The following is a 21,869-nucleotide window of genomic DNA, read 5'->3' on the forward strand; positions in this document are numbered from 1 at the left end:
CTGCATAATATTACAAAGCCTCCTCTTGACTGGCAATGCCGCTGAGTTTTATGCCATCAGCAAACGTTATTGGTGCATGCCTGCTTTTTGTGCTCGAGTCACAGGAAAAACAACAGTATGAAAATCAGCATTGCCCCGAGTCAGCGCCCCACACACAGCATCCGTTTCTTCTAAGCCCCAGCATCTCATAATGATCATGTTAAGTAGTTTTCTGAATGACTTCCAGGTACATGTGATCTACTGCTTTTTTCTTCTCGAGGAAATCATTCATCATACTAAATAAAGATATCTAGCATAATCTGCCTTTATTAAAAACAAGTTGACAATTATCCCATTTTCCATTTACCTGCAGGTCTTTCAGGAGTTTCTCATTCAAAATATATTATAAAGCTCTAAATAGAGCCAGGATTAAATCAGCAAGCCTGCGTTTGCCTGGTTCATTTTTTTTCTTTTAATTACTGGTATTACATTTGCTGCTCTCCAGTCATGCAGTACTTCTCCTGACTCCACAATTTTATTCAAAATCTTTCCTACCAAGCCTACAATATCATGTGCCAGTTCTTTCTCAGCTCTGTGATGGAAATGATCCTGTTCTTCCTGTCTTGAGACCCTTGATCTGTCTGAATCTTGCTTCTGTCACAAGAATGGCATTTTCTTCTTTTATATCTCCAGTCAGACCGATCATCCTGTCTTTGACCCCACACTTAACATCCTCTTTCTTACTGAAAGCTAAGGCAAGGTATACATTTATACTTGGGCCACACCTAGATTATTATCTAGCACATCCTTTCTTCATGGAGGCCCTGCTTTTTCTATCATGATATATTTACAGGGCTATATATAATATATATTATACATAATAAATCACACTATATACTATTATATAGCATATTATAGATATTATTACATAGATAATATATATGCTGTATAACTATATTATATATTATATATTTATAGGGCTAAAAAAACATGGCTGGTTTCCTACTTTTACATTTTCCTGATGTTGGAAAAATTTATTTTGAATACCCTATCAGCAGAATGTTACATTATAACTATCGCACTTGATTTGCCTACCGAAGTGGTGAGTTTTCTATGACAGTCACTCCTATGAAGCTTGCAGGATGGGCATGTGATATTGCAAGGAAATTTTAATATTTAAATGCAACACCAAGCTCAGAAAGGCTTTTCCATGCAATTACTGCCTCAGATGGCAGGATCCACAGATGGGGGATCAGTTAACAGCGATATGAAATTGAGAATAGCTCCGTTAACCTTTACTATGTGCCATATGCCTTGAAGTCAATAGAGTTATTTCAGTTTTATACCACCAGACACTGCAATAAGAGTCTGGCATCATTTTTCTCACTCATAAATGGTGATGACTGCATTTTAAAAAATTCATATCTTCATCTTATTCATGGAGCAAATATCTTAGGGTGCCATATAGCTTTGACATCCATGTTAATATTCTTAGACTTGGGCCTGGCTTTGTGCCATATGTTCATAGCATTTTGGCCTCCATTGAATTCTGCCTACTTTTTTTATTCAGAAATGCCTTTTCCTGCCTCTCAGCAGTGATCGCTATGCAAAGTTCAAGACCCTTATCCACTTTTAGTGGAGAAAAGTGAACAGGAGGACAAAATCCTTTTCCTCATGGCCACACTACAGCACCAGGTTGCTTACAGACCTGTGAAGAGGGGCAGCCCTGGAGCCAGGGACGCTTCACTGGCCGTGTCTGTGCTGCAGTCAGAGGTGTGACAGCTACCGCCCTGCTGGAGCTCAACAGCAGGGAGCTCAGTTTGGGCTGCAAAGCCCGTCTCTGATACTCCATCAGTAACTAGGCAGTTGAGCGCAGTACTGCTAGCGGTACCTAAGCTAGGCGGACATGCTTAGGTGTGAGGAAGATAACCAGATTACCAAGCACCCTAGGCAAGACAGCAGAAAATGCATCCAATTCCTCTCTCTATAAAGAATGTTCACAACCGGAGCATTAATGTTACATTTTACTACATTTATATAAACATCAAAACATTGTTAAATTGCAACAAAACGGAATTCTACTTACAAAAACTTTCACTGTGGAAAAATCAATCTTGTCACTTCCTTCCCTTTTGAATTTGCACAATATGGTGCTACGGTCAGGTTTTTTGGTAATATTTTGGACATCGAACCATATCTTTTTGGTCTGTGCACCATTCATATAAGAGAGATACACCTCTACCTCAGTTTTGGAAATATTCAAGTTGTCATTTTCTTTCTAGAGGAAAAAATTGAAGTTAGAAAACAGTCACTAAATATGGTAAGATGTAAAATGATCCCCAGTGACTATTTTAAATAAGGAATTATATATATATTTTTCAAACTTACATATATTTTTAATTCCAGATCAGGATCCAGTTCAGTGTGCAGCTGGTAGTTAATGAACACTGGGTCAGGGTGGTAGTGTAACTTGACACATGGTATAAAGGTAGTTTCTACTTTTAACATCATATCAACAATTTTTCCCTCTTTTGCATGGTTCAGACTTGGCGTTAAGTAATTATATTCAGATTCATTTCCAGGACACCTAGAGACCTTGAAAAGCAATAGCAAAGCTGTAACTGTCATTAAGTGCTCAACAGTAGGTACAATTACAAACAGAGGCACTCAAAATCATTTTAAAGTCTTCCTGACTTCACACAGATATCTGCTAAACCTCCTCTCTGGGATCAGGGCTCCATGCAGAGTACCTGGAAAGTTTCTGTTGAGCCTGCATCTGCCTTTAAGCACAGTTATCGCACTCCCTGCGTGCGGCTTTAAGGCTGATTGCACACTGCTAAAGCAGGTATTTCCTGCAGTGAGAAGAGAGCACAGCGAATAGTGCTCGGGAGCTCTCCTTTGAGATGAGCAGGATGAGCTTCTCAACACCCCCAGGATTAGGCTGTCCCCACCTTGGCTCCTGCTAGAAGGGGGTGCATTACAGTCGCCCCACGGGTGACTCCCCGGGGTGGTGCTGCTGTCATCCGGACTCCGTGCTGCAAGCCCAGGAGGCAACGGGCTGCCCACCTCCTCTCCGCCTCACAGAAAGGGTTTCGTCCCAGCACCAGTGCCCGTCCTGGTCGAGGCACTGGCAATATTTGGGTTCTCAGCACAAATTGAGAGAAGTACAGTGACATGTGGGGAAGTGGTGTGCTGAGATCAAGAGACGGGATCAACAGTAGGGAAAACGCCTCCTCAGATCACCACCTTCTCCTCCAGTGGACACACATCTGGAGCAGGGGGCTCAGAGATGACAGCTTAGGAAAGAAGTCCCCAGAGCACCAAAAAAAGACACAGGGCATCATGCAGAAGAGTAGCTTATGTTTATCTATGATCCTGTATGTGGGCAACTGTAATCCGGCAAGTGGTCATATTTATTTCAGTAGGAAGACTGGTGGTAAGCATGTGTATAAGTGTTTCAAAAATACTGAGATCTTCCTGAAACTTTGGGAACAAAAACTACTCCCTTAAGACACCTGTATTTGTTATTGTGAAGGAGATTATGACTTACGGTGAGGTTTGGTCTCTGGTCATCTGAAATAATCACACTGTCCACCACATTAAAATTTCTACCAAATGTGGTTATTCTGCGACCACCACTATTAAACAAAAACAGAAAAACAAACAAATAAAAGAGGTTAATATTATGAGTTTTCTTGCAGATAAATCCTACATTAAGGTTTTAGCCATAAATGAACTAATTGCGTACATTTTGCTTTGGTAGCAGCCAATAAAATAAAATCAAACTTCAGGACCAGATAATCTGCATGCTGGGCTCTCCCATTGTACAAAGTTATTCTGAAGGTACTTGAGCTATATATTGTACTTCCATTCTTTCTTCCTGTGGTTATGGTAAAACTTGTTTGCTAACACAAAACCAAATGATGTGAGAGCATGCACGTGCATGCTTCTTTTCAGGGACTCTCCGACCTTTTTGATATTCACCCAGCCTAAGAACCAGACTGTGAGTTAATATTCTATTTTGGGGAAAGAATACCACAGTATTTCGCTGTCCCAGAGTAGCTCTGGGTGTGCTCAATTCCTGTTTTCTTCTGGATGACCTGATGGTGCCAGGCACCTCCCAGGGAACATTTCTGGCAGCATTCAGACCATCTGTCTCAGCACACACAAAGGTGCTCGTGTCTGAGGGCTCTGGCTCACACTCTCTGGTGAACACACTCGGAGTGGTTTAAGGTATTATTAATTTCCAGCTGCCTGCAACTGCCCCTTCACCTGGAGGGGAGGGAATGTGTCCTAGCTGCTCAGCTGCTGCAGCTGCCAGTCCAACATATTATCATGAATCCACACTTGCCAGTGCTTTAAGCCAAGACGTCAGATTGAGAACTTGAAAGTGGGTAAAAATCCCTTCTGCTGCTCTGCTGTGCAGGCAGAGGGACAGGTGGAAAGCTGTGGCTGAGAATTTCTTAAACCACTATATAAGTTTCACCACAACTCTTCTGTCAGAGTCATAAGTCTCTTGTAGAACACAGAAGAAGTCTGAATATGGGTCTTTTGGCTCTATGAAACTGGGTCCTAAAACAAGTCTGTGTGTATCATTGCAGTGACAATTATTTTCATTGTATTTTCAATTTGCTGACCTTCATAGTGTTTAGGAGGTGAAGGGTATATTCATAGTTATCCAAAATAAATGATGGAGGAAAATCAAAGTTAATCAGAGTTTAAATTTGTGTGCTACCTAGATTTTGGATTTAACTTTAATACCAAGAGACTATTTTTTACTTCTGCTACGGAGTGTTGGGGAAGGGAAAAGGAATTTGAACAGAAATACAGAATTCCTCTTGCAGCGATTGTGACCCTCTCTGTATATTAAATGCTAAGCCAGTTCACTGGGGTAAATTCATCCTCCACAACAGGCTACCGCAGGTTTAAACTACAGTTCATTATCTCAGGCTCTCTGCAGTGCAGATGAGCACAGCGGCATGTCAAAAGTTAGTGCAGTCACCCAAGTTTATGTTGGCTGCAGTCTGACCAAGTAAGCAGATTCATATTAGCTCTGTGGAACTACATTTTACTAAATACAAAAAAGTGTAGGAAGACAAATTTTACCTGACCCAGGAGGTATTTGGTGTGATTCCAAAACACGATGGCAGCGAAACATAATGCAATGTCACTGGTGGTGAACATTTTCTCCCATCAGCCTGTATGCATACACTTTTGGCCTCTTTGCGTGTTGGTGGGAGAGCAAATGTCATTTGTGTATCATTAAGCACATTTCTGACTTGAATACTGAAGGAGAAAGAAAACAGTCACAGACGCTGAATCACAGATGCCATTCATTTGGTGTTACTACATGAAGCCTATATCCTAAAGCAAAGGACGAGGAGAGAAGAGAAATGACTCTCTTTGAGCAGCCAGATGGATGCGGAAAGAGAGAGTAGGGAGCTGAAAACACAAAGTAGGGCATCTTTTGAATGAAGTTGCTGTGTGCCACCATAATTGCACAAGAGTGCAAGGATATTGCTTTTATGGCCTTGGGACAAGGCTATGTAATCTCATGTGTGATTTCACTCTTTACGGTGTACTTCTCTGTGCTGCCAACATGGTTTGTTAGCTCTTCAGGAATGAGTCTTCGGTTTCCCTTTCATTCTTTATTTCTTCCTTCCTTCCTTTCTTTCTTCTTTCTTTTTTCCCTTCCTTCCTTCCTTCCTTCCTTTCTCTCATTCTCTCTTTTAGTTTTGTTGTGGTCCCCAGGAAATTCATGGTTGAAGTAAAAATGGAACTGTATCATATGAATATTTTTTCAAGTGTTAGCTATACAAAATGTGCTTGGCAATCACGGGCAGCCAGAATATTTGGGGGATGTTTTGAGACAGAGGAGAGTCAAATAAAAGCTGAGGTTTTCCTGTGACTTAACTTCTCTTTGGCTGCTGCAAGGTCTAGAGGGCCACAAGACCCAGAATTGTCCTAACTGTGGCTGAGATGAATTAGCTAGGGCACGACCACAATCCAAAGGTGCACAAACTGCCCACCTAACCACTCCATCCCTTGTATAGTACCCAAACGCGAAATTAAGTTCCCTCCTTTGGGAATTTAAAGTGGAAGTATAACTAAAGCAAGAGTGCAGAGCACCACTCTTTGCTAAGGAGAGGTCCATGAGAATGGCTCACACAACCACATAGCTAGAGAAAAATCTGGGTCTGGGTACATGTAATTTTCACTATGCAAAGCAAAAAAATAGCATTTTTCAGAGCTGTGTTAACTCACATGTCTGGTTTACAGCCACTGATTCCAGTCAGTATCAGTTTGATGCCTGATGCACGCGTAAAGTTTTCTCCTTTGACTGTTAATTCACTTTTGCCTAATGTAGAAATCCACAAAGGCTCAATGGAATGAATGTTGATATGCTATTAGAAAACAAAGCAAAACAAAATCTGGTTATAAAAAGGCTAGGCTGTTAACTGACAGCAACAAAAACAACCACTACTCAGGAATGCAGATTTGATGGCACTTGGATACATTTTTTAATTAATTTCCAATCTTGCTAAGTTTGAATCTGATCCTGAGAAGTACTGGCAACCACAAATTCTTTACAAGCCAACTATTTTTACCTACATAATTTATATCTCAATTTATCTCTAAATAAAGTTGCTAAAAGGAAGCACAATCTGACATACTGGAACACACACATCACAACAACCCAGCTTGAAATGATAAATTTTGTGCGACCCTTGAGGGACTAAAGAGCAACGCAACAGGAGACAAAACCCATGGTGCTTTCGTTGTGAGAGATCAGAGAAACAAATGAAGGCATCCCTCATGACCTGAAAAGGGGAAGCAGGGTCAAATCCTAGAATGAAAAGTCAAGAAAGAGCCCAGAATTAGCTTTACTGGCACGTCTTTTCAAAGTCATACATAGAGCTAAAGGTACAACACAATTGCAGGAGTCTTTTGGTATTACATTCTGATGCAAAGAAGTTTACAAATCTATCTTCCAGCATTTAAAAATAATCCTAGTTTGTTCTGCTGATGTCACAGTCTTACAGAAACATGGCCAATTTTTAAACTGTGCTTTTCTTTGCATACCTTTTTCTTTGCTTAATCTTTTACTAACACTACTGAGCAAGAATAGAGATGTTTTACCTAGCTTATTCACTTGAAGCATTTGATGGCATCTCATATTTAATCAGCTTTGTTGCTTCCCCAGTTTATCTTATAGATTTATACAGTCAGTTTCCTCCCTCTGCATCTTTCAGACAACAACAGAAAAGTGAAAACATCCAAAATAACAGGAAAATATGCATGTGAAACCAAAAACTGCTTGGGACCTTCTCAGGCAAATGACTTCTAACTTGGTTTTAGACTGCCTAGAAAAGTAATCTAAAATAAGCTTTTAAAATTTTGCAATTATCCTGATTTCTGCTGAGTTCACTTGTGGACATGTCCATGGGTACGTTCAGCCTTCTGTCTTTGTAAAGCTGGCTCATAACCCACTAACACTGATAGTGAGAACAGAGCTGGTGCAGAACCTATACGCCAGCAAGGAAGGTCCCTGCCACAAGGCTTTTCTCCCCGCTCATCTTTTTATGTCTTTTTATCTGAGCACCATCATGACTTTGGGCTCCTAGCCTGAGGCGACCACCTGGGTTACTGAATCCAGTTCTCTGCAAATTGGCCCAGTTCAGAAAAGTCTCTGGCACGTTTTGCCCATGTCACCACTGCCCACAGAAAGCTTCCCAGTGCTCCAGAATAAACGTGAGACATCTGTCACAACTGACCAAACACCACAACTGATGCGTTAGGAAAGAGTAGGAGGGTGCAAAGGCTGGGGCCAGAAGCCCTGCAAAAGCAGGGAATTTGCTGAAGAAATTCCTTTGCTCCAAGATGATTTCTGGACACTAGTTAACAGAGGAGGGCAAAGCAAATCCCTGTCAAACTGCCTGAAGAGGAAAATTTGCTCCCACCCTGATCTAGGGATCAGTTGAACCCTTAGCATGCGAGCAGGACAAACGAAGCAGAAACCTGAGTGTTTAAAGCCTGTGAAGCACGAGTGCTTTACCCCACCTACATCCTGTCTCTGCCTGCGCACAGTCGCCAGTGCACCAGAAGAAAGCAAGTATTCTCAGAGAGACCCAGAAGCCAAATACTACAGAAAGGAGTACAAAATTGCTTCTGGGCTCTCACAGGTAACTAGCAGGAATCCTGAAGCACAGGATTAGTACAATATAAATATAACACAAGCATGCAGAGATCCCCCAGGGCTACATGGAGACGGTGAGTACCAGGCGCCCCATGCACAGGGAGGTCATAGGCCAATGCGGTGCTTCCGGGCTCAGGCTCTCTGCAAGGTGTTGCACACCACAGGGCACCTGTGCTGGCTGGTGCTGGTCAGTGAGGGCTAACAGCGATGCTGCACTGCACTAGGGGAACATGCCTTCTTGCACAGTATCTACAACAGCACGTCCTCTTTTGGAAGCGCCAAGAGCTGCCTTGCACTAAGGCATGCTCAAGGCGTTCACAGGGTGCAGCCTGATTAGGTGTACGAGGAGCAGGCCCCCTCTGCCCTCTTCTGAGCAGCAGGTCCTCCAGGCCTTGGAGGAAACTACACTTCCCCAAACTTCAGCTAACAGCCAGCATTCAAGGAAGGAAAGAGAAATTTCAGGAGATGAAAAGATGGTATGGTTATAGAGAACACTTAGCCTGCTTCATTTCTTTTTATGCCAAACAGAAATCGTGGTAAAAATGGTTCATTCTTGAAGTTTCACCCCCGAATTATGCCTTTCCTGCGGCTAAATGACACCAACTTCCCTGCTGAATTCTGTCTCAGACTCTTGGTTTTAGTGCAGATATTCGCAGGTCTGAGCCAAGCTAGCCCCTGATACTTGAGTGCCCGTTCCCAGACTTGACTGTGGCTGTCAGCGACACTTACCTTTCTCAGCAACAAAGAAACTGTGAATTCCACCTCTGAATGCAGGGGAAACAAAGCTTCGGTAAGGGCTAGCTGGGGTCTGTGGCGCTCATTTCCCTAGCAAAAGAGAGCCACTGACCTTTCAGTTTCTGCATGCAAAGTCCCTGCCTGGCAGGAAGAGAGATTCCCAGCCATAAGAGGCAGAAGGCAGAAGAGAGGCAGGAAGATACTTATAAATATCAGTAGTTGTGAGGCATGCAGATACGATGGCGATGGAAGCAACATAAACACATAGAGAGTCATACACAAAGTGTGCACCAGGTCCTCAAGTAACGTAAATCAGCACGACCCTGTCAACTTCCACAGAGCTACACACTTCTGAGATCCAGCCCTCTGTCCTCCGAACAGTGTAACACTTCCCCGGGGCTCTGCAAACAGTGGCAGCTACAGACACCCTTAGAGGTGTGGTTAGCATGGCTGCGGGGCACAGCGAGACATTTGGCAGCAGTCCGGTTTCCGCAGCCTCTGCCACCTTGGGCAGCTCATCCCCATTCCTGCACAGCTCCTTCTCCAGTGCTGGCACAAGGCTCTGAGGCTACAGGAAGAGCTGGATCATGGAATTGACCCAGATGAGAAATAACCTGCCAAAAGAAAACATTTATTTCCAGCCAAATCGGCTCCCCAATCTAGCTCGCTCGCACAACCACTCAAACTGCTGTCCTCATACAAGGGGAAGGAAGGTGCATGCATAGAAGCCAGCAGCTGGCGACAGGAAGGAGGGCTGGGACTGTCAGCAAAGAAAAGTACATTAAACTAAAATTGAACTAAATTAAACTAAATGCTCGGCTGGGGCTATGTGAAAACACAAGTCCTCTTTCTCAGCCCTCCAATATGTGCCCCTTAAAGCATAAGCAGTAAAAGCAGAGCAGGATTTCAAATGCGATTTTAAGTCCTCTGAATGTATTAACCACTTCTAAATAAACATCTGCCTGTGGACTGCCTCTAGAGCTTTCACAGCCTTGTCCATCACTGTCTCTCCAAGATATGGCGTGTGGAAGAAAGCCATCTCCCAGGCAATTCCAGCTGTTTACCGATGTCAAATTAATGCACTTGGAAGCAGAGCAAAGAATTTCCTCTGTTCTTTCATCAGCAGCAAAGCTTTATATGCAGACCAAATCCAGAATATCAGTATTCACAAGCAAAAATATTACAATCCCACTTGTGTCTGTGGAAAACAAAATGGATTTTGTTTAAGAAACCTCAGCTGAACAGCTGGATTTAAGAGGAAATTCTCTTTTTCACAGGTAAAAGTTTGGGTAGTTCTAATGAGACATTTAGAGATAAGAACACAGTGTCTATTTATACCAACCATTCTATCACTCACAGAAAGGCAGAAACCAAGAAGTGTAGGCAGCAAATCTCTATGTACTTGCTCATCAGTCAGATTCCTCTTCCCTACTCATTTCTCTCCTAACACCTGCATGTCATAAGCAACCACTGATGACAAGATTACTAAGCTTTATGAAAAAAGAAAAGCGTTCTGGCACCATAAAGAATGAAGGGATAACCTCGTGGTTAAAGGGCTGGCCTGTGAGGCAGGAGGGCTGAGTTCACATACGGTCTGTACCATTTCAGTAGAGAACTTAAGGACTAGATTCACAAGGGTACTTTGGCACCAGCGACACTCCTTCCTTCCCAGCAACCCAGCTTGAACAGGAGGGGTGAGAGTAGCTCCATCCCCAGTTTTGTCTGCAGCCCGGAAGCAAGGAAAACTTTTCTGGAAGTAGGAGCCAAGGATTTCCTAGCACCCAGGGATTCCAGTTCCTGGATGCATCCTCTAGCCACTTGTCTGTTACGCAGAAAGTGGGTGGCACATCCTCCCCTTCCTTCTGTTCTCCTGGCAGCTATTTTTTAAGAGAAACTGTGATCTGGCTGCATAAAATGAGAAGGAGGTTTGCAGCTCTGAAACCTAGCTTCACAGAGTTGTCTGTGATAGCAGCCCTCAAACAGGCATTTAAGTCCTGGTAAGAGACTAAGTCAGAGATGTTCTCCTTTGGGTTTTTTTGTTGGTCAACTTAGATATCCCAGTACTCAGCACATTGACTCTTGTGAAGTGTCTAAATACAGCGCGCATGGGCTCTGGCACTTAAGGCAATATTGTAAATACTGCACCTAGAGGTAGGCACTTGACTTTTACAGTGCTTATCGTCACAATGCCTGGATCTGAAACTCAAATCTTTGTTCATGCCTTTAAGCAGTATAGTAAGAAAAAGTAGTACTAATCCAAGTTCTGGACTACCTTTCTATATAACCAACTGTCTGCCTCCTCATCTTTACCTCTACTCTTTCTGCAAAGTTCCCTCCTTTTACATGAATTTCTCCCCCAGCCCACAGTATCTCAATAACGTCAATCTCAAAATGCTAACTAACCTCTGATTTCTGTGCAGTGGTGCTCCCCTTGGAAGTAGCAGTGGCATTACAACTATCCTGAAAAAAAAAATCAGCATTTCTCCATGTCAGGACAAGGAAGAGACAAATTGCTGCTCAGATGTAAGAAATACAAGGAAAAAGAACCACAGGAGATTCCAGTCCTCCACACCAAACTTCACCTGGCAGGCAGTGGCAGGAGAGACACGCTTCCTTTTACAGCTGGCACACTCACCCTTGTGTATACATCGTGAGCAGCTGGCAACACAGAAAACAGAATTTTTGTAAGACACAGGGACTTAATTTAAATTCAGCCATGAACGTGAAATTTCAAGTGACAAAAAAAAAGCACAGACCCAAGAGAACAATCTGGCAAACATAATGAAATGTGTAAAACACATACATTGTGTTTACCTTCCAAGACTATTGTTCTGTTCTGCTTATTCTGACGACAAATTTAGTATGAAATATAATTTATGCTGTGGGTCATAAATTTACGAAAAGCATGAAGCAGACAGAATACTCTGTGTTTCATTTTGCTGTGGTTTTCTAGTAAGTGTCTAGGTCATATTTTTTATCCAGAGAAGGGCAGAAAAAAACATCACTGAATCTTTCACAGCTTTCCTGAACTTCTGTTCTGCATCTGTAGTGTTAACAAGTACTACTGCTTCCCCCTACCAAAAAAATATATGCCAGCTGGAGACAAGTTCGTCCCATCTTGCTCTGCAATACATCAGTCAGCAGGAACAAGGGCCGACAGCAGCAAAGCTCCCCTCTGCACATGCTGACAAGTACTGTGCTTTAGAGAATGACAGTTCCTTCCCTGTCTTGCTCCAAGGACAGGGAACTGATGTGCCAATTCTCAAAAAGCAGGAGTTCGGTTTCTTCCCAGATGCCTATGAATTAGCCTCTGTATACAGGGAAGAGCAGAGCTCTGAAAGGGAGCACTGTAATTACCTAGAGTGTACGTTAGCCAGACCTTTCTAAGGTCTTACAACTAGGTATCATAAAGGGTTAGTCAATGGACTGGGCACAAACTATTCCTGCTGAGAGCTTGGAACAAAGACTATGGCTCTGAAGAATACTTTGCACAGAACAACAGGTATTCGCTACTACTATTAGCAGATGAAGCGTTGCTTTCTGTTTTAACTGTACTCATGATACCTGTGTATCACATTTAAATGGCATCCCGAACAATTAAAAAACAACTCCAAAAGGTGACTTTTACAGAATCTCTTGACTCTTTCAGTCGACTGAAACTTCTCTGATCCAGGTTTTATCCTGAGCTAGTAACAGGTGGCCCTCCTTTCTCACACAGAAAAAAAGGATCTTAATATCATTGTGCCATCCTTCACTATCTCATCAGGCACTTGTCAGAAGTGACCTGTATTGTAATAACTCTCCTAGAGCTGCCAAGGTCCTGATAAACAACAGAAGCATCACATGAAAGTAGCTTTCTAAGAACAAAGAAAGAGAGGAGAAAGAGGAAATGGACCGAGAAAAGGGGTTTTGCTATATCTGGTGAAATGTATTTCCTTTTGTAAGTATGAAAAAAAGAGCAACTATACTTCAGCCCCCCTCCCCACACACGCACATAAACCCCTCGATGAGATTCAATAAGAAAGAGGTTCTTACTTTTTCAACTGAAATGTTTGTGTGATATTCCAAGAGCTTGAGGACAGCGATGCTTCAAGAACTAGACAATCTGGAAAAATGTGACTGTTAGACATATGCCAGATATTACAAGAGATTACTGTAAAAAAAAACCCTGACTTGAAGTCTCATGTGCCTTCAGCTGTTCTCTACATGGTATGCACTTCCTTTTTCTCTCACACACACATTCGCTCACACTTTTGACTGATAAAAATAACGAGATTTTGTCCTTCAGTAGCACCTTTTAGCACCTTATTCAAAGACTTTACATACACTCATTAATTAACCTTGATGTCATCTCTGCATGATATAGAGAAGTAATGTTACTGTCAGGATACAGCTGAGGAAATGCTACCATGAAGTAGGGATATCAAATCACCCCCCAAGAGCACATAGTCCACCTGTGGCACAGCCAGATCCTGAATTCAAGTCTTCTAAGGCAACAGACTGTTCTAATGCAAGAGATCCCAACATATCCGCACTCCTCCCATTTTGTCTCACTTAGTCTCAGAGTCTTCTTTTGTAATCTATGCAATAGCAATTTTCATCCTATTTAAATCTTTTATGATTGCATGAGTCAATTTGCCATTATTTCAGCTCGTAATTACTGTACCGACAATTCACTGGCAGCTGTGGAATGAAAGAGTATCTTCTTCTCCCATGAGCAGAATACCACATCGAAGAGCAGAGTTAGATATACCACTTAAACCATAGTCCCTTTCATTTGCGTGTCTGCAGATGTGTATGTCTGCAAAATGAATGACTGTCTGAGATCAAATGAAACCCATGTGTGCAGTCTTCTGGCTTCTTTATGCTAAGAAGTAGATGGCTTCTTAATATGTGAAAGCTACACATTTAAGGTATACCTACTTTGCAAAGGTACAGAAATCTTTGTCTTTATCACAGGTTGGCTTGCTCAGATGAGAACCAACTTTGGCTACACCTCACACATGAGTTCTGTGAGTGTCCTAATACTCATGATACCCTAACTGTCACCTATTAAGGACAATGGCTTTTCTTCTTGATTCTCAAATCAGTATTAAGACAGGAACTTGACACATAAAATAGATACAATAGGCATTATGATATGCAAAGGCCATAGGATGATCTCCCGAGATCTCAATGTTGCAAGGAACCTCTCTCAGGGACAAGGATCCCATAAAGAGAGCTTTTTGCAGCACCGCAATCTACAAAAAGACAGGACATTGTAAGTTCTGGTTAACAATTCATTCCTCTTTCTACACAAAGTTATTATAACAGAATCAGATTTATGCAAAATGTTACATATCTTTTGGGCTACATTATCTAGGAAAAGATGAAGGCAGGCACTTATCTAAATTTTCTATTTCCTCTTCATGTAACTTAAAAATACATGGTATTCTTGAGTCTGCCATCTTTACGCCCTGGTTTAGATTTAAGCTCTCTTTTGTGTTCTAACAAAAACAAAGAAATGTAAATTCAAACTGTTTTAAAGAGTTTTGTGCTTCTATACAGACCCCTGAAGCAATGCAGGAAGGACTTTTTCCTTCTATTAATCAAATAACACCCTGCTGTGAAGGTTTATCATCTGAACTTTGAGACCAAAGCCTAGAGAACAGCTCAAAAATTCCAGAAGTCCAGACATTCAGTAATTCACCACCTCATTCTAAGATCTACAATAACCCCCAAAATGCACAAAACAGATCATGTGATCCACATGACCAACACAAATTTCTCAGGTCTATGTTTCTGAGAACTACTGGTAAACAAACTAGTATAAGAATTATTGTGTAATGATTCAACCACTAACTTGGAAATATAAATCAAGTCAAACACAAAAAGATAAACCAGCCATATTACCCCGAAGCCTGTATTTTTCTGCTTATCTACAGGTGGTAGCCTCTATATGCAAAAATTATTTTCTGACAAGCATCTAAAGTAGGTTTAAACAGTTAACTGAAAGTGAAGATTATTTATTGTACAGACATTCACAGTCAAACTCTCCTCTTATTTATGCTGGTACAGCTTCCTGCAAAAACAAATTTGCAGATGAGAGAAGGGCTGAGATGGGTTCATTTTCCCAGGCAGAGCACTGAACAACCCTCTTCCATGACTCCAGCCAGTTTGCTTGTACTTGTAGCTACCCTGAGTTTCCTTGTATAGCTGGTAGCTGCACCATGTAGACACACTCCTAAAAAGACTGAACTGCTATAAGCCGAACTGAGGAATCTGCTTCTAGCTATGAATGTTAAAATATTGTATTTCTTCTAGAGAGGATTCTCTATTAAAAAAACTTTAATTATCAAGAATAGTGTAAATATACTCAAATCATTTGCCAGAACAGGAATAATTTTTTTCAATGTCATTTAATAGAAAGCATTACCTACACTTACACACATTAGACCTGTGTTTAGGCTCAGTTCTCCTCAGCAATAAAGGACAATGAATAAGTATGAAATAAATGGAAAGTAAAACATACCATTATCAGTTATCACTGGTGTAGTTAGATTGCAGAAACAAGATGAGTTTTTCAGCATTACATTTTCATAAAGTATTTCAATAGGTTTTATAATTTTTACCATACAAGAAGTAAGGATTTTGCTTATACTTGCAGCCACAGCAACCTATAAAAACATAAAAATACAATGGATTTCTTGTAATACTTGTTAAGCTGTCATCTTGTCTTTACAGAAAACTTCAGACTATGGAATGTACAGAAGAAAATTTTCATGGCAGAAGCAGACAATTTACTAGGTAGCCTATCAAAGGAAAAAGCCTCTCCCAACTGGAGAAGCAATACAAAAAGAGTGCTGAAAGGAACATATTGCTTATTTACTGAAATTAAATGGATCTGTAAATTATGTGAGGGGAACAATTTGGAATATATCATTTGGAATATATCATACTAGAATTTTGCCATAACAGTGCTATATGCTGTCCCTTAAAAATATTTGAGCAAGAATGCACAGCTCCTCACAGAAAGCATACTTTTGCATCAATATACAAAGTGCGCTTAATTAGGAAACAGAATTTGTCTTACCACAAATTCTCCTTTGTTCAGGCAGACAGAATACAAGCACATTAGTGCATTCAATCGGGAAGGCAGGCACAATAGCGTGCAGATTAAGTGGCCAGTCACAATACTTGATAATCAAATACTCAAGGCTATGTTTGCTCTGAGCAGACACTGAATAAACACTAATACCAAACACTTAAAGATGTATTTGTGTTAGCACATATGTCCCAGTGAATGTTTTGTAGCTTGCTATAAAGCTTAGAACGTAGACAATACACTTGAAATACTAAAATAGCTGATATAATGAAAGCAATGCCTTTGTCAGCATAGTGAATTTTCGAGTCAACATCATGAAGTATAGAGTGAGGATATGTTTTATAACAGAGGAAGAGAGCATCTGCCTGATCTATACATTCAGCTTATTGGCTTTTCCTATATATTTGCCAATTGTTTAGATAAGAGCGACTAATATATGGAGCACAGTGACAAAAGAAGGGAAGCTGCAATAAGTGACAGAACACCACATTTAAAATCACAATAAACAAATATGCATAAAGCTGCATGTACATACCTGATTTCTGGCAGGGAAACTTAGCAGGATTTTCAGATCTTTATCAGGTGCATGTGAAATGTTATACCAACCATTTACGCTGCTTGAATGTGTACAATTTTCTTTTAATGTGCACCTAAAAGCAGAAATAAAATTACACTAGCCTCCTTATGGTGGCTTTGATTGCAGACACTGTACTTCAACTTATTTAATGCTATTGATTTTTTACAGGAACACGATTGATTTTTTTACAGGAATATGGTAACACCCACAAAAAGCTCCAGGAAAACAATCAGGAAAATCTTCTGCTTATCAAAATAAATTACAACACATTGATGTATGCTCTAGGGTCCTGATTAAGTCAATGGGACTCAAGGAAACATTAGATGCTTGGCCAGTAATGATGGACTTTGTAGCTTGGGCTGGAATTCATCACCCTTAACTTTAGACTGTTTCAATGTACAGCTCTAGACCCGATCCCTCAGTTCCCTCTACACTCAATGGAGAGACATAGGCTCTTTTAGGGTGTGAGTAACCTGACCTGTTTTAGACATTCACACAAAAATGAGATGAATCACACCAGACAGAAGCTGCTCCTTCTCTCCACTGAGCGCAAGGGGAGCTGAGGTTGAAGCTCAGATGTAGAGCTATGCTACAGACATGTACAGCTGATGAGATGAATCATTCCTATTAATCTTGTTCACTGTCCACCGATGTGAGGTACTTCAAAATAGATTTCTCCATCTTCAAGAACAAATTCAATTTCAGAAGTAGGATGGCACAAAGTAAATGTTTTATATAGCAAATTGTTGGAAATAGAAAGCATGCAGCAGATAGCACAAAATTATGAAAGAATGAGGAAACACTGGGAGATATAAACACTACAGAGATTACACATATTAATACATGCAAAAAACCAGAACATCAGCATACAAATTAGATGGACAATCACTCTGTTTGAAAAGTGAATCCTTAAAATACTGGAGTGGAGAGTTAATGAACAATCCACAGCTTAACTCCAAATAATTTCAGATAGCTAGCAAGTCAATACAAGCAAGTACTCACTGCATATATCTGAATATTTTAATAGTGTTCACTTCCAGATATTACTTAAAGAATTTTCCCTCAAAACAGACTGTTTGAATTAGGTAGAACAAAAGAAGTATGAGGCCTCAATTCCATGAAAAAGCAGAAGCACATGTAGCCTCAACTATGTGAGCAGTCGCATGGGCCTTAATGAACTATTGCTTGGCTAAACGTTAGATATGTGCACACGTTTCCAAAACATGGGCCTCAGGAGGAGTTCAGAGCTCACTGTATAAACACATTTAGACAAGAGGGTTTTTTCCGCAGAAGAAAAAAGAAATGAAAGACTTTCAAGAAAAATGTCCACCACTTTCCAAAATGCCTAAAGTAACCCCCCAAACAGACCATATAGCCATCATCTCTGTAAATCAAGATGCTGGTGACAGGAATGCAGTTAAGCACAAGGCCACTTCCTGTGTGGTCTGACTCAGGAAACGGAGTTCCTGCTGCATAAGAACGTGCTGGCGTTTTGCATCTGAATACATTCAGATCATTACTATACTATAATAAATTGAGAATATGCTTGACATATTTCAAGTTGACTTAACTAGGTCAAATTTTGGCCTCATGTATATCTCTCTTCACATTACTGAGATCACCAAGGTCCATAAGCACCACAGCTTTTGAACCACAAAAGGCAAGATGTTAGCAACAGATATCTATAAACCTGAATGCTCAGGGAGGTATAGGTAACTAACTCCCACTGGGAATGAGACACGGGAGACAGACATCCAGTAGTTTCTGATGGTCTGAGGATCTCACTGTTGAAGATGCAAAGAAACACATTTACCATATTTGGCACAAGACAAGCATATAGATTTCAGTGACACTAATACTGAAGAAGAAAGCTATTTATAGAGCTGAATCTCTAAAACTGCCTAGGACAAAGATATTTGCATCCTTAGATTGCCTGAGCAATACAAGTAGTGAGCTAGTTTCCCTCGTTTATAAAGAAGGATCTAACAGTTGCATGGCAAAAAAAGTAATGTCACCCAGGACCCAGGGCTGTGCATGTTTTTGTGCTAGGGAAAATGCATCTTCTGCTGTTGTAAAAGCTGGCCTTTAACACTCACGCTATGTGCTGAGGGGAATGGTCATTTTGTAGGAAACATCAGCAAAGGGGAAAGTAGAACGTCTGGTGCCTCTCAGCATAAATTAGCAAAATTGCCTTGTACAGGGCAACAATAACATGAAATCCACTTGCTTAAGGACGAGATTATTTTGTTATAGCCCTATTTCAAGACAATCTATATTGTTTGTGAGTGTATTGGAATGAACATAACAGATAAACATTATTTGAGAACCACATGCTGCTGAGAAGGGTTTATCAGCATATTCAGGTTCAGACAACTCCTAAGAAAGGAAAAAAAAAAAAAATCAATGCATCAAAAGTAGCTGAAAATTTCAAAATTTCTGGAGTTTGGCTTTCCCGGAAAGGCAGACTGGGCCAGACCCTATACAACATGGAAGAGAATAGCAAGAAAGAGAGAGAGTAACAAGAAAGGACAAAAAGCAAAAAGTGAGATTCATTAGTAATCCCCAGAAAGGGAGCAAATTTAGGGAGAAGGAGTCTGAGGCTTCCATGAGACATGAAGGGGCAGTATCCGCTTTAAGTACTCAGTGGCTCAGATTTCCAACATGCACGGATTTGTGTACAGAGAAAAGCAGAGAGAAGAATTTCTCTAATCTTTCACAGCAAGCTAGTTCTTTATGCTACTAAAGATTCCTCTTCACAATGTGAATCACATTCCTCTTATTTCATGATGAACAACACGGTACCTATGCATACTGGCTCATTCATATGTATTTAAACCTCTGCTTCATTAACCATTATATTAACTACAGAGCCTATGGAGTTTGTTCTCTCTGTCTTGCTATAATATGCTGATTGCCTTGTAGAACAGGAACACAATTTCAGAGAAAGTTTTGGCTTGATTTTCCAAGATACCAACCCCTAAATGAAGTCTGTAGATGCCACAAGCACTGACCAAATTTGAAAGTCAGGTTCATCATGTCAGACAACTAAGATATATTGTACTATTTCCATATTGAAATACATGGAAAACATCAGTGCTTTGCATTGGAGTAATTTCAACATACTTCAGATAAATCTGATTCATCTGAAGAAAATCAATATACATTAAGAGAAATCATACTATGCTATGACTAATTCTTTTGAATGAGTGTAAGTGAAAAGGAGAATTTATACATTTGTTCCTGTGGAACAAACAGTAGAAATATGAAGAGTAGAAATATTTTGTTTCATTTTGTTTTCACTTCCAATAGGATGTGTATATTTTTTCACCAAAACATTGGATTTGAATCCACAGTCTTTAAAATGAAGCACTGCTAATAAGTTTTATTAAAACTGGAATGGATATTTAACATAAAATTTATTCTCTAGTTAGAGTGTAAGATATATCATCAATCTCTTTAACACAAAATCAACACTTCTGTCTCCTGACAACAGCAGGTATATTTTTCCAAATAACAAAAATGTATTATGGAGTATATTGCTTTAGTGGACATGTCCTGATTTTACTAAAAACATTTGCTAAAAACATTTCTTTCTTTTTCTAAAGTTTCACTCAGAGCTATACTTTCACAACCACAAAAATTTAATGATGCTAAGGGCTTAACAAAGAAAAATGATGTAGGTGTTAAAGAGGATTCACATTACAGTAATTTACTTTTTCTCCAAAAGAGTAAATGATCTCTGTTTCAACCAGTTGGAAACTTTTGGTGATTCCCCTCATAAAAAGGGGATTTACTGACTAATAACTGCTATTTTCAAGCTCTTTATAAGGTAATTAAAAGCCTGAAAAGTTTAACACTCTTAACATACACAGCCTCTAATAAGAGAGCAAAAGAGGGTTTGAATAAAACACATCAGAGAACAAAAATCCAGTCTCTTCTAATAACCACCTTTGCAAATACAAACAAGTTAGTCTTCAACAACATCATGTTGACACTGAAACAAATCAAAATGGGTAGTATTAACCTTCTAAGGGAAGGTCACTAGTGGAATTCCCCGAAAATCATTGCTGTAACCATTTTTGCTTAATGTTTTAGTCACCAATGAACTGGCATAAAAAGAAGGTATATGCTGATGACCTCTGCTGATGATATCAAGTTGAGAATATTATCATGCAGAGAAGGATCAGAATATCACACAGGAAAACGTGGATGACCTTGAAATAGGATGACATTACATAGCACAAAATACAAGAACATGTACTTAGAGCAATAGAAACCTCTCAACCCATATGTGCTTTAGAGTGGAAACTTATTAGTTGGGGGGGGGGGGGAACAAAGAAAGAGAAGGACCTGGGGGCATTATTTGATCATGGATGATTGTGGCCCATCAACGTGATGCAGTCATGAAGAAGACATTTGTAATTCCAGGACATACCAAGTAAGGTGCTTCCTGGATAGACTGGGAAGGATTAAACACCACTGAGCAAGGTGACGTCTCTTCTGAAATACTATGACAGTCCTAGTCGTCCATATTTAAAAAAACATGCATAAAAACTGCACAGAAGGGCTATTATTGAAGTTGGCTGTTTTAGTGCAGCAAAATGAAACTTAAGAAACGGTCTGCTTTCACAAAAATATTGAAGTGGTAAGTGTGAGGGAGGGGAAAATCTATCTGAAGCAATGTTGGCACCAGAAGAATGGGTATACCCTGTCTATGAATAGATTCATGATGAAAACAAGGAGAAAGATTTTAAAGCAGCGGAACAATGAGGCTCTTGGACAGCCAGTCAATCCAAGCACTGAGGGCAAAAAGCCTTCCTCAATTCAGGACAGGGCTTGATCAGTTTGAGTGGGTTTACATGATGTGGTTGCTTGCCATAGTCAGGACTAGCCTTGATGACCTGGGAAGTCCTCCAGCCCAGTCTTTCCATGTCCAGAAATACAGTACAGCAGTTCTGAAACCCACTTCAAAGAAAGCAGCAAAACCAATGACTTGAATGGGAGGGTGAAGTGTTTGGAAAGTCGCTCGCCACTGGCCTAAAGCAAAAGGCAATGGTTCCAAAGCAAGGAACTGTGAATACTGAAGACAGCCGAGCACTGTTTCCCTGTTTTCACAAGCAAGATGCTGCCCAGCTATCAAAATGCTTCAAGCATGTGTACACAATTTCATATCCCAATCAATTGTGAATGCAAAAACATCTGTTCTAAAACCAAAATCCTTTCTTTTTAGCCCAACATAAATTTTATGTGCAGATCTCAAAAATCAGAGGTTTAACATGGGCTCTAAAAGGCGCAGA

General features: G+C 40.4%; 1 protein-coding gene across 1 annotated transcript in view; it reads right to left on the reverse strand.

Annotated features, from left to right (window-relative positions):
- Nucleotides 1-21,869, reverse strand: part of PLXNC1 (plexin C1) — a 71,482-nt gene that overhangs the window by 32,785 nt on the left and 16,828 nt on the right. The window contains exons 5-14 of the mRNA XM_067312526.1: nucleotides 16,531-16,645; nucleotides 15,423-15,567; nucleotides 12,947-13,016; nucleotides 11,494-11,569; nucleotides 11,315-11,371; nucleotides 6,244-6,383; nucleotides 5,086-5,265; nucleotides 3,530-3,617; nucleotides 2,368-2,574; nucleotides 2,066-2,257 (exon numbers count right to left, since the gene is read on the reverse strand). Of these exons, the coding sequence (XP_067168627.1) occupies nucleotides 2,066-2,257; nucleotides 2,368-2,574; nucleotides 3,530-3,617; nucleotides 5,086-5,265; nucleotides 6,244-6,383; nucleotides 11,315-11,371; nucleotides 11,494-11,569; nucleotides 12,947-13,016; nucleotides 15,423-15,567; nucleotides 16,531-16,645 (1,270 nt within the window). The remainder of the gene's footprint in view (nucleotides 1-2,065; nucleotides 2,258-2,367; nucleotides 2,575-3,529; nucleotides 3,618-5,085; nucleotides 5,266-6,243; nucleotides 6,384-11,314; nucleotides 11,372-11,493; nucleotides 11,570-12,946; nucleotides 13,017-15,422; nucleotides 15,568-16,530; nucleotides 16,646-21,869) is intronic.

Source organism: Apteryx mantelli, chromosome 1 (genome assembly GCF_036417845.1).
Source record: "Apteryx mantelli isolate bAptMan1 chromosome 1, bAptMan1.hap1, whole genome shotgun sequence".
In the NCBI taxonomy this organism is placed as follows: Eukaryota; Metazoa; Chordata; class Aves; order Apterygiformes; family Apterygidae; genus Apteryx; species Apteryx mantelli.